General features: G+C 45.3%; 1 protein-coding gene across 2 annotated transcripts in view; it reads right to left on the bottom strand.

Annotated features, from left to right (window-relative positions):
• The window catches only part of GFRA1 (GDNF family receptor alpha 1), a 203779-nt gene that overhangs the window by 189526 nt on the left and 1947 nt on the right, over nt 1-12306 (bottom strand). For both annotated transcript variants that reach the window (XM_029080570.1, XM_029080571.1), the window contains exon 3: nt 10969-11052. In XM_029080570.1, coding sequence (XP_028936403.1) covers nt 10969-11052 — 84 coding nt within the window. The remainder of the gene's footprint in view (nt 1-10968; nt 11053-12306) is intronic.

The raw sequence follows: 12306 nt of genomic DNA, 5'->3' as shown, positions 1-12306 counted from the left end.
GGTTAAGTGACAACTTCTCTGTGCCGCAGTCTTCTCAACTGCAAAATGGGGATTCAATACCCTTTCTCCCCACTACTTAGATTGTAAAGTCCCATGTGAGACAGGGATTGTATCTGGCCTGGTTAACGTGTATCTATCCCAGCACTTAGATCAGTGCTTGCCATACAGTAAGCATTTAACAAATATCAGAGGAAAAAAAATAGGAGAGGAGTATCTGCTGGGGCTAGGCCAACAGCAGTGACAGCCTTTAAAATCAACTGTATTTATTGAGCACTTACTGGGTGCAGAGCACTGTACTAAACACTTGGGAGGGTACAATGTAAGAGTTAGTAGACATGTTCTCTGCTCATAATGGTCTAGAGAGATAGAAAGTAATTTAGTTAAAAAAATGAACATTTGGGTTGAATGAGAGGAGTCGAGGATATCGCCAAGGTTACGAGTTTGTGAGACAGAGAGGATGACGGTGCTCTCTACGGCGAGGGAGAATCATGGAAGGAGGGGAAGTGGGTGGGAAGAGAAGGAGTCCTGTTTTGAACATGTAAATTTGAAAGGTTGTTGGGACTTCCAAGAAGAGATGTCCTGAAGGCAGGAGGAAATACAAGACTGCAGAGAAGGTGAGAGATCAGGGATGGAGATGTAGATTTGGGAATCAGCCACCTAAAGATGCTAGTTGAAGCCATGGGAGTAAAAGGGTTCTCCAAGGGATTGAGTGTAGATGGAGAATAGAAGAGGACCTAGAAATGAGCCCTGAGCCTTGAAATGAGTGAGAAGCAGAGGAGGCGCTTGTAATAGAGACTGAGAAAGAGTGGCCAGAGAGATAGGAGGATAATCAGGGGAGGACAGGGCCAGTGAGGCCAAGGTTGGATTATGATTCTAGAAGAAGGGGTTGGTTGACAGTGTTGCAGAACTAAGAACTCTGAAGACCTCCCTAGGCTATTCTGGGAGATGAAAAGCAGCACAGCCTGGTGGAAAGAGCACGGGCCTTGGAGTCGGAGGACCTGGGTTCTAAACCTTGGACAGGTCACTTAACTGCTCTGTGCCGCAGTTCCCTAATCTGCAAAATGGGGATTAAATACCTGTTGCCCTTCCCACTTAGATTATGAGCTCCGCATGGGCCAGGAACCGGGTCCCACCTGAGAAACCTGACTCTAACCCAGTGCTTGGAACACTACCTGTCGCATAATAAGTGGGTAACAGATACCATTCTAAAGAACGGACACACAGGAACCCTGAAAAGAGCTGGTTAACACAGCTAGGCTAGCACACTAAAACCCTGCATCAGCAATATGCTGCGGTCACTTGTGTCTTAAATGGGTCCTGCGATTCATGACGTGCCACACCTTTGCCCCCAGCAAGACCACAGCTGACAAGGATGAGAGAGCTCAAGGGTCTTTGTGCAAATCTCCATCACTAGAAGCAATTTCTTCATCCAGACTCTCAGTACTGGACACTGAGACGCGTTGTCAGATTTGACCGGAGACCCCCTCATTCACAGTATCATTACAATATAGGACTGGATGGATCTTCACAGTGGAAAGAGCACGGGCCTGGGAGTTAGAGGAGTTAGAGGACGTGGATTCCGATCCCGGCTCCGCCACTTGCTTGCCGGGTCACCCTGTGGCATCTGATCATTCCGGTATCTACTCCAGCGCTTAGTACCATGCTTGGTACATAGTAAGTGCTTAATAAATACCATTATCATTATGATTATGATGTCCTGCCTGCTCCTTGTCCGAAGAACAAGTAGCGCAGGCTGCGATTCTCAGTCCCTTGCAATCAATGGACCTTGGTTGGTCAGTTGAGCAAGCTGTAAATCATGCTCATTAACTGCAGCGTACTGATTCAGTGCCCTAAAATTTCATCTGGTTTCCGAATGCTACGAGCTTAACCTGGCACACACAAATTGGCAGACACGCACATACCCAGAGGAGTTAGGAAGGATGCGGCACAAGACGCAAATCCACATTCTGAAAGCTGACACTAAGCAACCCAGAGATCCAGTTAAGCCTGGTGACACTATACCTCATACTTAAGTCCTCTGGAAGTCAGGATGCATCCACGGGCTTTGTGGTCCAGACTTAAAAGAAATCCTTAACTCTACTTTAATGGGACAAGTGCAAACGTAGATGGAATAAGTGCTCTTGGCATCCTGAATAAGGGATTTCCGGGACAAAATTTGGGGGTTATGCACCCAAGAGCTTTGCGGATAATTTTTTTAAAACTTGACTAATTGTATTTAATACCTAAATTTGTGGCTGTGAAGTTATTTCAAAATTAATACTATTCTTTCTGCCCAACAGTCTTTGATTTAATCCCATTTACAATTGGGACTTTCTAGTTTTAGCACTGGGTCTCATTAGTTAAAATGAAAGAAAACCAATCTATCTGAGGATCCTCTGGGAATCCCATAAGACTGGGTTCCCTAAATTCAGTCTATTATCTTTTATGACACCTGAAAACTTTTTTTAAAAAGGTTACATCAATACACTGACAGTAAGTAATAAGAAGCTATAATTCCAATTTCCACATCTTTGATGAGTTTTAACATATTTTAACCCCCCTGGCCCCATAAAGCTTTGTTTTGCAAGAGCATTATGAAAATTTCAAAATGAATTAATAAAAATGAAAGGGCTGAAAATTTGATTTTCTTTCCATTTGTTGATTTTTATCTATACTTAGGCAGGTCCCTGAGGGCGCTTGCAAACTTGTGACATCTGGATGCAAGCGACATCACAGGCATTATGCCAGACATGCAACTTGACATAATGATGTCACCCAAACATTCTGAGGAAGTCTGCCCCAAATGAGAGCCATTTCTCCAGGGGGAAAAGCGGCAACTGCCCGGTGGAGAGAGCACGGGCCTGGGAGCCAGAGGTCCTGGGTCCTAATCCAGGCTCTGCCACTGATCTGCTGTGTGACCTTGGGTAAGTCACTTTACTTCTCTGGGTCTGAAGGACCTCATCTGTAGAATGGGGATTAAATCCTAGTCCCTCCTACTTACACCGTGAGCCCCATGTGGCTCACATTAAAAGACTGACCCTCTCCCTTGCTCCAAAGGCACTGTGTACCCAACCCAGGTCCCTGTCAACACTAGTGCTGCTTCTAGCTGACTACTGGACTCCAACCCAGCCCAGACCAAAGGACCCCCACATTCTCCAAATTTGGGATGGCACAGCCCTAAAATGACTTGTCATCTGCCCCTTAATAGACCTTTTGGCAAAAATCCTGAAAAGTCTGTCATTTGCTAATCCTTCCAAGAGGTGGACCGGAGGCCCGTTTGGGATTCTAATTGATTTTGGAAGAAAAAATGTCTGCTCTTGAGTTTCCTCAGCTGGGTGGTGATCACAGCTGGTCCTGCCCCAGCCAAAAATTGACAAACCAGTTTCTGGAGAGTTTTTGTTTGTTTTTTTTTGGAAGCGGGGGGAGGGTTTGTAAAGGAAAGATGCATTTTCCGATCAGAAAGTTTGTGTTTAGAAATAATTGCATCTCTACTAGCTCCTCTGCAGACTATTTTACAAATCCTTCCAGCTTTTGGAAAGCTGCCTTGGGTTATCTTATTTTACACCAGGAACCAGTTGAAGAAAGATCCTAAAACGGCCCTTGCTCCCTACCTAACTCCTGTCTAAATGCCTGGACAGAGAGGAGAACGAAGCTATAAGGATCAAGGGAGATTAAAAATAAAGGTTAACAATGGCTGCTGACACCTAATTTTTGATACAGAGATAAAACCGCTCACAGTGTTAATTAGAATGGAAAGAAATGAGAAGAATGCCCACAGGACATAATAAATTAGCCCTCTATGCAAATCTGCTATTAGTTTTCATCACTGACCCAACTAGCACTCCATAAATTACTACAAGTGGTTAGTGTCTCTAACAAAACTTCCAGATAAAAAGATTAATTTTGAACAATCAGAGGATTATGAGGACTTAAAATATCAAATCCTTTATCATGTTCAAATTGCTCTGGAAAGGTAAGACTCTTACGATTCCACCCACCGCCTCAATCTCTGTTAAGTGAACAAAGGTGATCGGAGAGATGCGCAAACCTCTCCTCTCGCGGTGCATGGCATTAGTGTCATCTCAAACTGCTGGAGGAGGAATAGGATTCGTAAAACTGGCTCTTTGTTTTCTGAATAGAGAGAGCCAGAACAGTTTCCCTGCATGAAAAGACAAGGAATATTTCAAAGATGTTGACGATTGAAAAACAAAAATCATCCTCTACCAATCAATGGCAATTCTCTTCATCATCAGTGGTATCTGAGTGCTTTCTATGTGCAGAGCACTGTATTAAGTGTCTGAGAGAGTACTTCACAGCAGAGTAGGGAAACAGGTTTCCTGCCCACCACGAGTTTACAACTGATACCTACTGAATAATTATATAGCCAAAAAAATTTCAAACAGCAAAATCAGAGCTTCCAATCATTAGAGATTTCTTTAAAAAAAAGGGACCGAATATATCCTAGGTTTAAAGAAAATGCTTATGATTTAAAGCTATTGAGACCTTTAGTTAATAGAGCACCAATGATCCTTTCTCCCTTGGTGATACACATAGGCTGAAAATAAGGTCTGGAATTGCAAAGAGCAGGAAAAAAGAAAACTATTTTTTCTGGTACTCAAATTCAGATAGAAGGATTAGATGGATGAAAAACAGTATGAGAAGCAGCACTGCCTAGTGCAAGGAACACAGGCCTTGGGAGTCGGAGGACCAGAGTTCCAAGCCCGGCTCTGCCACTTGTCCGTTGTATGTCCCCGGGAGAACCACTCAACTTCTTTGTGCCTCAGTTTCCTCATCTGTAAAATGGGGCTTCAATACCTGTTCCATCTCCTATTAGACAGTGAGCCCCTTGAGGGAGAGGGGCAGATGCGATGCAGCGGGGATGCAGGGGAAGAACCGAGCAGGACTGGATGTGAACAGCAAAGGGTGGAGGTAGGGAGGGGAGATATGAGGGCAGGGGTGCAGGCCGGAAGCGGCAAGAAGGAGGGGAAGGAAGGAAGAGAGAGAGGAATCGAACAGCTGGATCAGAGGACTGGCAGCCCAGAGGAGGTGTTTCTGGGGCTCCCAGGGAGCTGCAGGAAAGGATGTGAGGAGCAGAAGTTCTTTGATTTCCACCACGTTGCTCTCCTCCCTGGCTCCAAGCGGCTTCTAGACTTCGAGCCAGGCAGTGATTCATTGGAAGCAAAGGCAAGGGTGGTCAGATCCCAGCTGGCCAGCCTGAAACTCCCTCCCCCGCCAAACCACCCTCCGCGCCTTCTACATCTACTAAAATTATCCTCCTCCAGGAAGTCTTCCCTGTTTTCAAAAGCTTTCTAAAGTCTAGCTTAGCAGAGAAAAATTTTCAATCGATTTACAAATCCATCCTAATTCTGTCCGACCGCCTCACTGTGGATTTAGCCTAGGCGTGTGCGACTTGACGTCAAGAGAGGCGGCATCTATATTGGAAGATGACATTTGCGAATTTTAGTCATTTTTCAATGCAACGACCCTATTTTGCCTGAAGGGTTTCCCTTCTCCCCCATTCAAACAGTCCGTATTGCCCAGGGGAATCGGCCCCGCCCCGTGCGGTCAGTTTCACTCTCACTCCTGTAGGTCACTGGATTTCGCCACCCACTTTGCAGACCTCACATACAAACCAGGATTTGGATATTTTTAAATTTAGAGTTGATGCTGGAGTGCTACACTCTGAATGAAGCAGAGCTTGCTTTGCCAACAGACAGCTATTTTACAGAGTGTTTGCTTAGCCATCTGGGCCATTTGCAAATGCTGGAAAGGAGTCATATTGCCAAAGAAACACTTGCCATGCAGATGTTATTGTATCTGAATCATAAGACTAAAAGCTAAATAAAACCCCAAACTCTTGAAAATTCACTCTGATTTTGCCGCAAACTAACCGGGTAAAAAAGGGGAATTTCCCCTCATATATGATTAAATAACATTATTTAAAATATCATTATTTAAGCCTAAGCGAGTAAGATCCACGTCCTACTAATCTGTGACCAATTGCCAGACCCTGAAATAGTTGGATGACAGACGAAGGAGGGTTCCACAGAGAGCCAGTGTCACTTTGAACAACGACTCGTTTATCGGGTCTTGAACCTTTAAGGAACTTTTCAGAACTCTTCCTTTCTATCAATAGTTTGACTTTAGCCACACAAGTTACCCATTTTTAAATATCAAAGAATTTGTCCTTTTCTAAACTACACTATGTAGCCCTTCCAAAAACAATCTTCATGAAGAAGAATCAGAAGGACCCTCTTAATGGTATCTTCCAATTCAGCCTGTACAAAAGTCGCAGCTGTCCTTCTCGTTGTAGTTTAAGTATGATCCTTTTTTAAAGTGGTATTTAAGGGCTTGCTATGAGCCAGGCACTGTTCTAAATGCTGGGATAGATAGAAGACAATCAGGTTGGACACCGTCCATGTCCCACGTGGGGCTCACAGTCTTAAACCCCATTTTACAGATGAGGTAACTGAGGCTGAGAGAAGTGAAGTGAATTGCCCAAAGTCACAGAGCAGATAAATGGCATAACCAGAATCAGAACCCGGGTCCCTGTGACTCCCAGACCCGTGTCCTATCCACTAGGCCAGGCTGAATGTTTACCGTCCAGCAGGTTACCAAGTGCAAAGGGAAATAATAATAAAATTATCATCAAGTGCTGAGCAAAGTGCTAGGGTAGCTACTAAGTAACCAGATGAGGCAGGCTCTGTCCCTCAATAGGCAGAACAGGTATCTTATCACCATTCGACAGATAAGAAAACTGAAGCAGAGAAGAGTTAAGGTCACACAGGTCAGTATCCTGCTCACTCCCAATCCTAAAGTGTATTATTATTAGGACTTTTTTTAGCCCTACGTGTCAAGCACAATTCTAAGCGCAGGGACAGATACAGGTTATTTAGGTAGAATGTACTCCCTGTCCCAAAAGAGGCTCTAACTTTAAGTAGTAGAGTAGGATTTAATCCTCCTTTTAGTGTGGTGAGGCCCAGAGCAGCTGAGTGATTTGCCCAAGGACACACATCAGGCAAATAGCAGAACCAGAAGTAGAACCCAGGTCCTATGAGTCCCAGCCCTATGCTCTTTCCACACTGTTTCCACCAAGCCACTCAGCCTCTCAACTTTAATCACGTATTCCTTCAAGTAATCGTATTTACTGAGAGTCTTCTGGGTGCAGAGCAAATACTACAAACTGGGGAGAAGAAAAGAGAAGAGGTTGCCTCGGGGAGTTATCCCGCACTGAGTACAGTGCCTAGCACACAGTAAGCACTTCACAGATACCATTTAAAAAAACAAAACCAAAAATATTAAAAAGTGATTGTAATCAGACCTATATTAAAACTCCACTTGAAGAGAACTGGTCAGGACACACTCTTTCCTTTTGTAACCTCACCTCCTCAGATCTCAACCTATTCCGAGTTCGGCAACGTCTCACGTCGCAGGATAACCCTCTCGCCACTTCATTCGGAACTGCAGGGATCACACGGATTGTAATGTGATTGTAATGGAAAGCACTTGGTCACGTAAACCTCTTCCTGCCCCTGGAGGAACTGGAAGAACGAGGCAGAGAGTGGAATGGGAAAGATGATGGCACCAAGGATGTGTTCTGGGGAAAGGAGACTTCCGCTATTGCGTGTTCCCACGCACCTGGTAGAATTAGTATTTAAGCATTTATTGTGGGCAGGCCACCGTTTTAAGTACAGGGAGAAAATTCACAGGTGGGAACTAAACGGCCCCTTTCCCTGGTGGGGCTCAGCCCCTAGAACCACACTGTGTACCCAGTAAACATTAATCAGTCTGGAAAATGGGATTTTACTACCTGTGGGATAAGACTATTTGTTATATCACACGCTCTCAAGCACTCGGTACAGTGCTCTGCACACAGTGAGCACTCAATAAATATGCCTGATGGATGAGACGATCCCAGCAGTAACAATAATAATAATGATAATGTTGGTATTTGTTAAGCGCTACTCAGTACAACTGTTCAACCACATAGATTTTTCGTAAGGATGGGTGTGGAACTTTCACAGGGTATAGTGGATTATAAGATACGGAACCAGAGTTGCCCTTGACTTGAAGTTTTAACAAGGTCTAAGTACTGCAAAACTTTCATCTCCTTTCAAAAGTTTCAAAAATGCCTATCCACTGCAACCTGGGCTGGGCAATAACAATGATAATTGTATCTGTTAAGCACTTACTATATGGCAAGCACTGTTTTAAGCGCTGCGGTAGATACAAGGTAATCAAGTTGGACAGGGTTCTCGTCGCACATGGGGCTCACAGTCTTCATCCCAATTTACAGATGAGGTAATTGAGGCACAGAGAAGTTAAGTGACTGGTCCAAGGTCACACAACAGACACGTGGCAGAGCTGGGATTAGAACTCACGTCCTCTGACTCCCAGGCCCGTGCCCTTGCCACTGGGCCACGCTACTCAAATCTGCATGATGCCTAGGGAACCATACCTCAGTTGTGATCTGTTCTTGGTCAGGGGAAAGTAATGCACACATGCTATCCCAATGCAGTCCTGCATTCCCTAGTCACAGGATCGTAACACACTTCTTGCTTACCTGTTGAGAAGCAGTGTGGTAGAGTGAAAAAAGAACAGGCCTGAGAATCAAAAGACCAGGATTCTAAGCCCAGCTCTGGACAAATCATTTCACCAGACTTCAGTATGCTCACCTGCAAATTGATTGTGATTGACTGATGCTGATGCAAGACTGATATTCACAGTAAGCGCTCAATAAATATGACTAAATGAATTCTGCCTAAATGAACATGGTGTTTTACCCTTGACTGCAAAGTTCAGGAATAGACACAACAGGTGGTTCAAAAGAATGCCATTCCAGAGAGCAGGTTTTTGAGTTGTAGACCAGGGTGGGAGTTTAGTGTTTCCAAGAGTTGGGAATCAGCATGGCCTGATAGATACAGCACAGGCCCGGGAGTCAGAGGACCTGGGTTTTAATACCAGCTCTGCCACTTGTCTGCTCCGTGACTTTGAGGAAGTCACTTAACGTCTCTGTGCCTCAGTTACCTTCTCTTTCTATTTGGCTAATAGGTGATTCGATAGACTTGTGGATTGGAGTCAAAACAAAGTCACTGACGATCACAAAGACACACACATGGATTACTTTCAGCAGAGAGAAACACACACACTTGGCTGAAATCCAGGTATGGAAACTCTGATTACGACCAGATCTCTACAGACAGAGGAAGAGTTTAAATGGGGCTGCTGCCCAAGTCTGTACAGAGATCTAGCTAGATTAAGGCAAGAATGCAGATTGTCAAAGAGGCAGAATTTTGGCCTTAAAAGCAACATTACTCAATTACCTTTTCCCATCCACATCCTGCTAGCATTCACAGCATTCACTGCAATAAAATGCAGTGTGAGTCCATGTTGTTTTCCAGCTTAAACCAACCTAAGGCAAACTCACACCTAAATGAAAACTATGGAAACGGCAGGTCAGGTTCTTATCCACTCAGGGACAAACAGGTGAGAAAGTTTCAGCTTTCGATCACAATAATTAATTACAGTTTTCAGATCTCCAGCATGATATCGGGTAGGGAACCGTGCCTTCCGATTCCGTCGTACGAGTACAGTTTTCTGAACAGAGCAAGCGCTCGATAAATGTCAGTGATTGATTTCTCAGGAACCACAATATCATTTTCCTCTTCTAGCCATCGTGACTGAATGGCGTCTGCACCTAAAGAACGAACCGAACGCTTCCTTTCAAATCCCCACCGAAGGCTCCGTCTTGGGCAAAGACCAGGTCATCCGAAGGTTGACCGAGTCCATTACTGAGATATATATGGGATTTATCCGTATGACTTTGAACATACAGATGTCCCCGATGCTGCCTATATCCTCATTCCCTTGACTTCACTTCCTACGGCTTGGCCACACGAATACGTACGATACATATCGGAAGCGAGTCGAGAATACTACCACCTGGGATTCAACTTCATCTCATCACTCTCATATAATTTTGACGATTTAGATGACAGCATTAGTTATCAAAGGAAGTCAGTGAAAACCTGATATTTTGCTGCTGTTCATTCATTCATTCATTCATTCAATAGTATTTATTGAGCGCTTACTATGTGCAGAGCACTGCACTAAGCGCTTGGAATGGACAAATCGGTAACAGATAGAGAACAGTCCCTGCCCTCTGACGGGCTCACAGTCTAATCGGGGGAGACGGACAGACAAGAACAGTGCTGTTATCATTAGAGGAGATTTTAACTGTAAACAAGTTAATAAATATCAGCCTAACTTCAATACCCCAAAGATCCTGTCTACCACACTAATTATTTATGAACCTCTCTGAAAGTAGAGGCTTAGAATAATCTGAGAGTGCTAAAAAGGAATTTAACTTCAACCCAGGGCACGAAATTGTTTTAGAAACAACAAAACGGAATCGTTAATGCAAAATGACTTTTAGAGGAACGCTGAAATACGAAATTTTGAGCCAGCTAAAAGAATTCAAAGCAGAGCTTTCAGAAAAACTGGAAGCCAATTAAACACCACCCCCACCACCAAAATACACATCTGAAATCTGCCTAAATTACACCCCGATCTCCCCTCCTTAAATGACACGCAAACAAGTCACTTTCCAATAAAGTGTTCATTTTTCAAATTCGAAAAAGAGAGAATGAGATTGCCACCTACAGGAAGAACCGATAGTATTTTTCCCCCCACAATTTAGCCAATCCCATATTAACCACAAAAAAGTCAACTAAATTGTCTCTTTCTTTTTCTCTCACCTCCCCTGTGTAGCAGTGCGAAAGACATCACTCCTTTCAGAATTACTCTAAAATCAACCTAATTCTCTTCAGCACCATACCCAATTTCCCCAAATGCACAAAGCAATCCTTCAGCTGCCTAGGAGTTCTTAAAGAACCATCCCAAGAGCCCCTCGGATTGCTTTAAGGAGAGGCAGCTGACATGCTTTGAGAGGAATTTGAGTCTTCTTACCTGATATGATTGGGACTAGTCGGAATATGTCTGATAATCTGCTGTTAACTGGTTCATACGGGGAATCTTCGAGCAAGTCGTTTCCTAAAGGCAAAAAGATGACTTAGAGACCGTGTTTACAAATCAGTTGAAGATCTGAAAAATGTCTGTTCTTTCTCGGCACCGCAAAAGCACCTAAACCGAACAGTGAGTTATTTTCTCGGTTATTCGACGCTGGAATAACCAAAAGTGCGATTTTCAAAGATTTCAAGTCCAGCTGTTTTGGTTGGGTTTTTGGTTTATTTCTTTCTACTCTTTCTTTCTCCCTGTTCTTTTTTTTTCTCCCGGGAGGCCACTAAAACACTGGAAAGGAACCCAAAATGCCTTGCCAGACACTCCCCCACCCTTTACGATGGGACAGAAATCACTGAGCAGCAAGTCTGTGATGTCACAAGCCCTGCCTCGCTCCGGTCACCAATGCAAGAAGAGTTAGCAAGAGACCCTTTGTGTTTACACAAACACTCCTTATTTGGAAACCGCTCCGCTCCATCCCTTGCCCCTCCCTACAAAAAGGAACTCCCGAAATGGATCGCAAGGCCATTCGTAAAAGAATCCGACTTCCGGGCCCAGTAGAGTTGTAGTCGGCTGGGAAGAGGCGACCGCAGCGGGGCTCGCGATAAAGGTTTTAATGCGGATGGCACCGTCAGAAGACGATCGGGATATCCGTGCTCGGTCAACAGAGCTAAAACCCCCCGGGACTCAAGAAAACAAAAGAATCCCGTCGGGATGAGTGTCCGTGGCAAGCGGAGCGTACTTCCGTCCGTCTTGCTCGACGGACTGACCCCACGTCTGAGGCAACCCGGCTAGTTCGAGGGATAGCTACACGTGGTCACACGGCTCCTCTCAGGGGTCTGAGCTCACGCAACTGACTTGGATAAGGACAAGGAGAAGAGAATCGCTGGCTATTCAGATGATGATGTAGCAGCTTTCTCCGGCAAAAGGGTTAGATCTCACCGGTGGGGAAAAAGACAGGCTAGTGTGGTCTCTGTGATCCGGTGGGAGTCGAGCAGGCCATACGAGGGTTAGTTTCCCTGGGACAGACCCTCCGAATCGATCGCCTCCGCGGTCCGCGCCCTAACGTTTCTCGGCCGGGTTTTCGAAAGGTCAACCCGGCGCCCGGGCGGGACGTCCGCCCCTCGACCTCCCCGTCCCGGGAGGCCGCCCGGGCGCCCCCGCCCCCCGGGCCCGACGCGAGGTGCCCGGCTCGGCCAGCCGAAGGGCAAGGATGAGATCGGCCCGCTCGGGGTCCGGCTCCGCGGCGAGCGCGGGTGGCGACGGGCGGTGGAGGTCGCGGGGCGG

This window comes from Ornithorhynchus anatinus, chromosome 16 (assembly GCF_004115215.2).
Source record: "Ornithorhynchus anatinus isolate Pmale09 chromosome 16, mOrnAna1.pri.v4, whole genome shotgun sequence".
In the NCBI taxonomy this organism is placed as follows: Eukaryota; Metazoa; Chordata; class Mammalia; order Monotremata; family Ornithorhynchidae; genus Ornithorhynchus; species Ornithorhynchus anatinus.
This window is presented reverse-complemented; position numbering and strand designations above follow the sequence as displayed.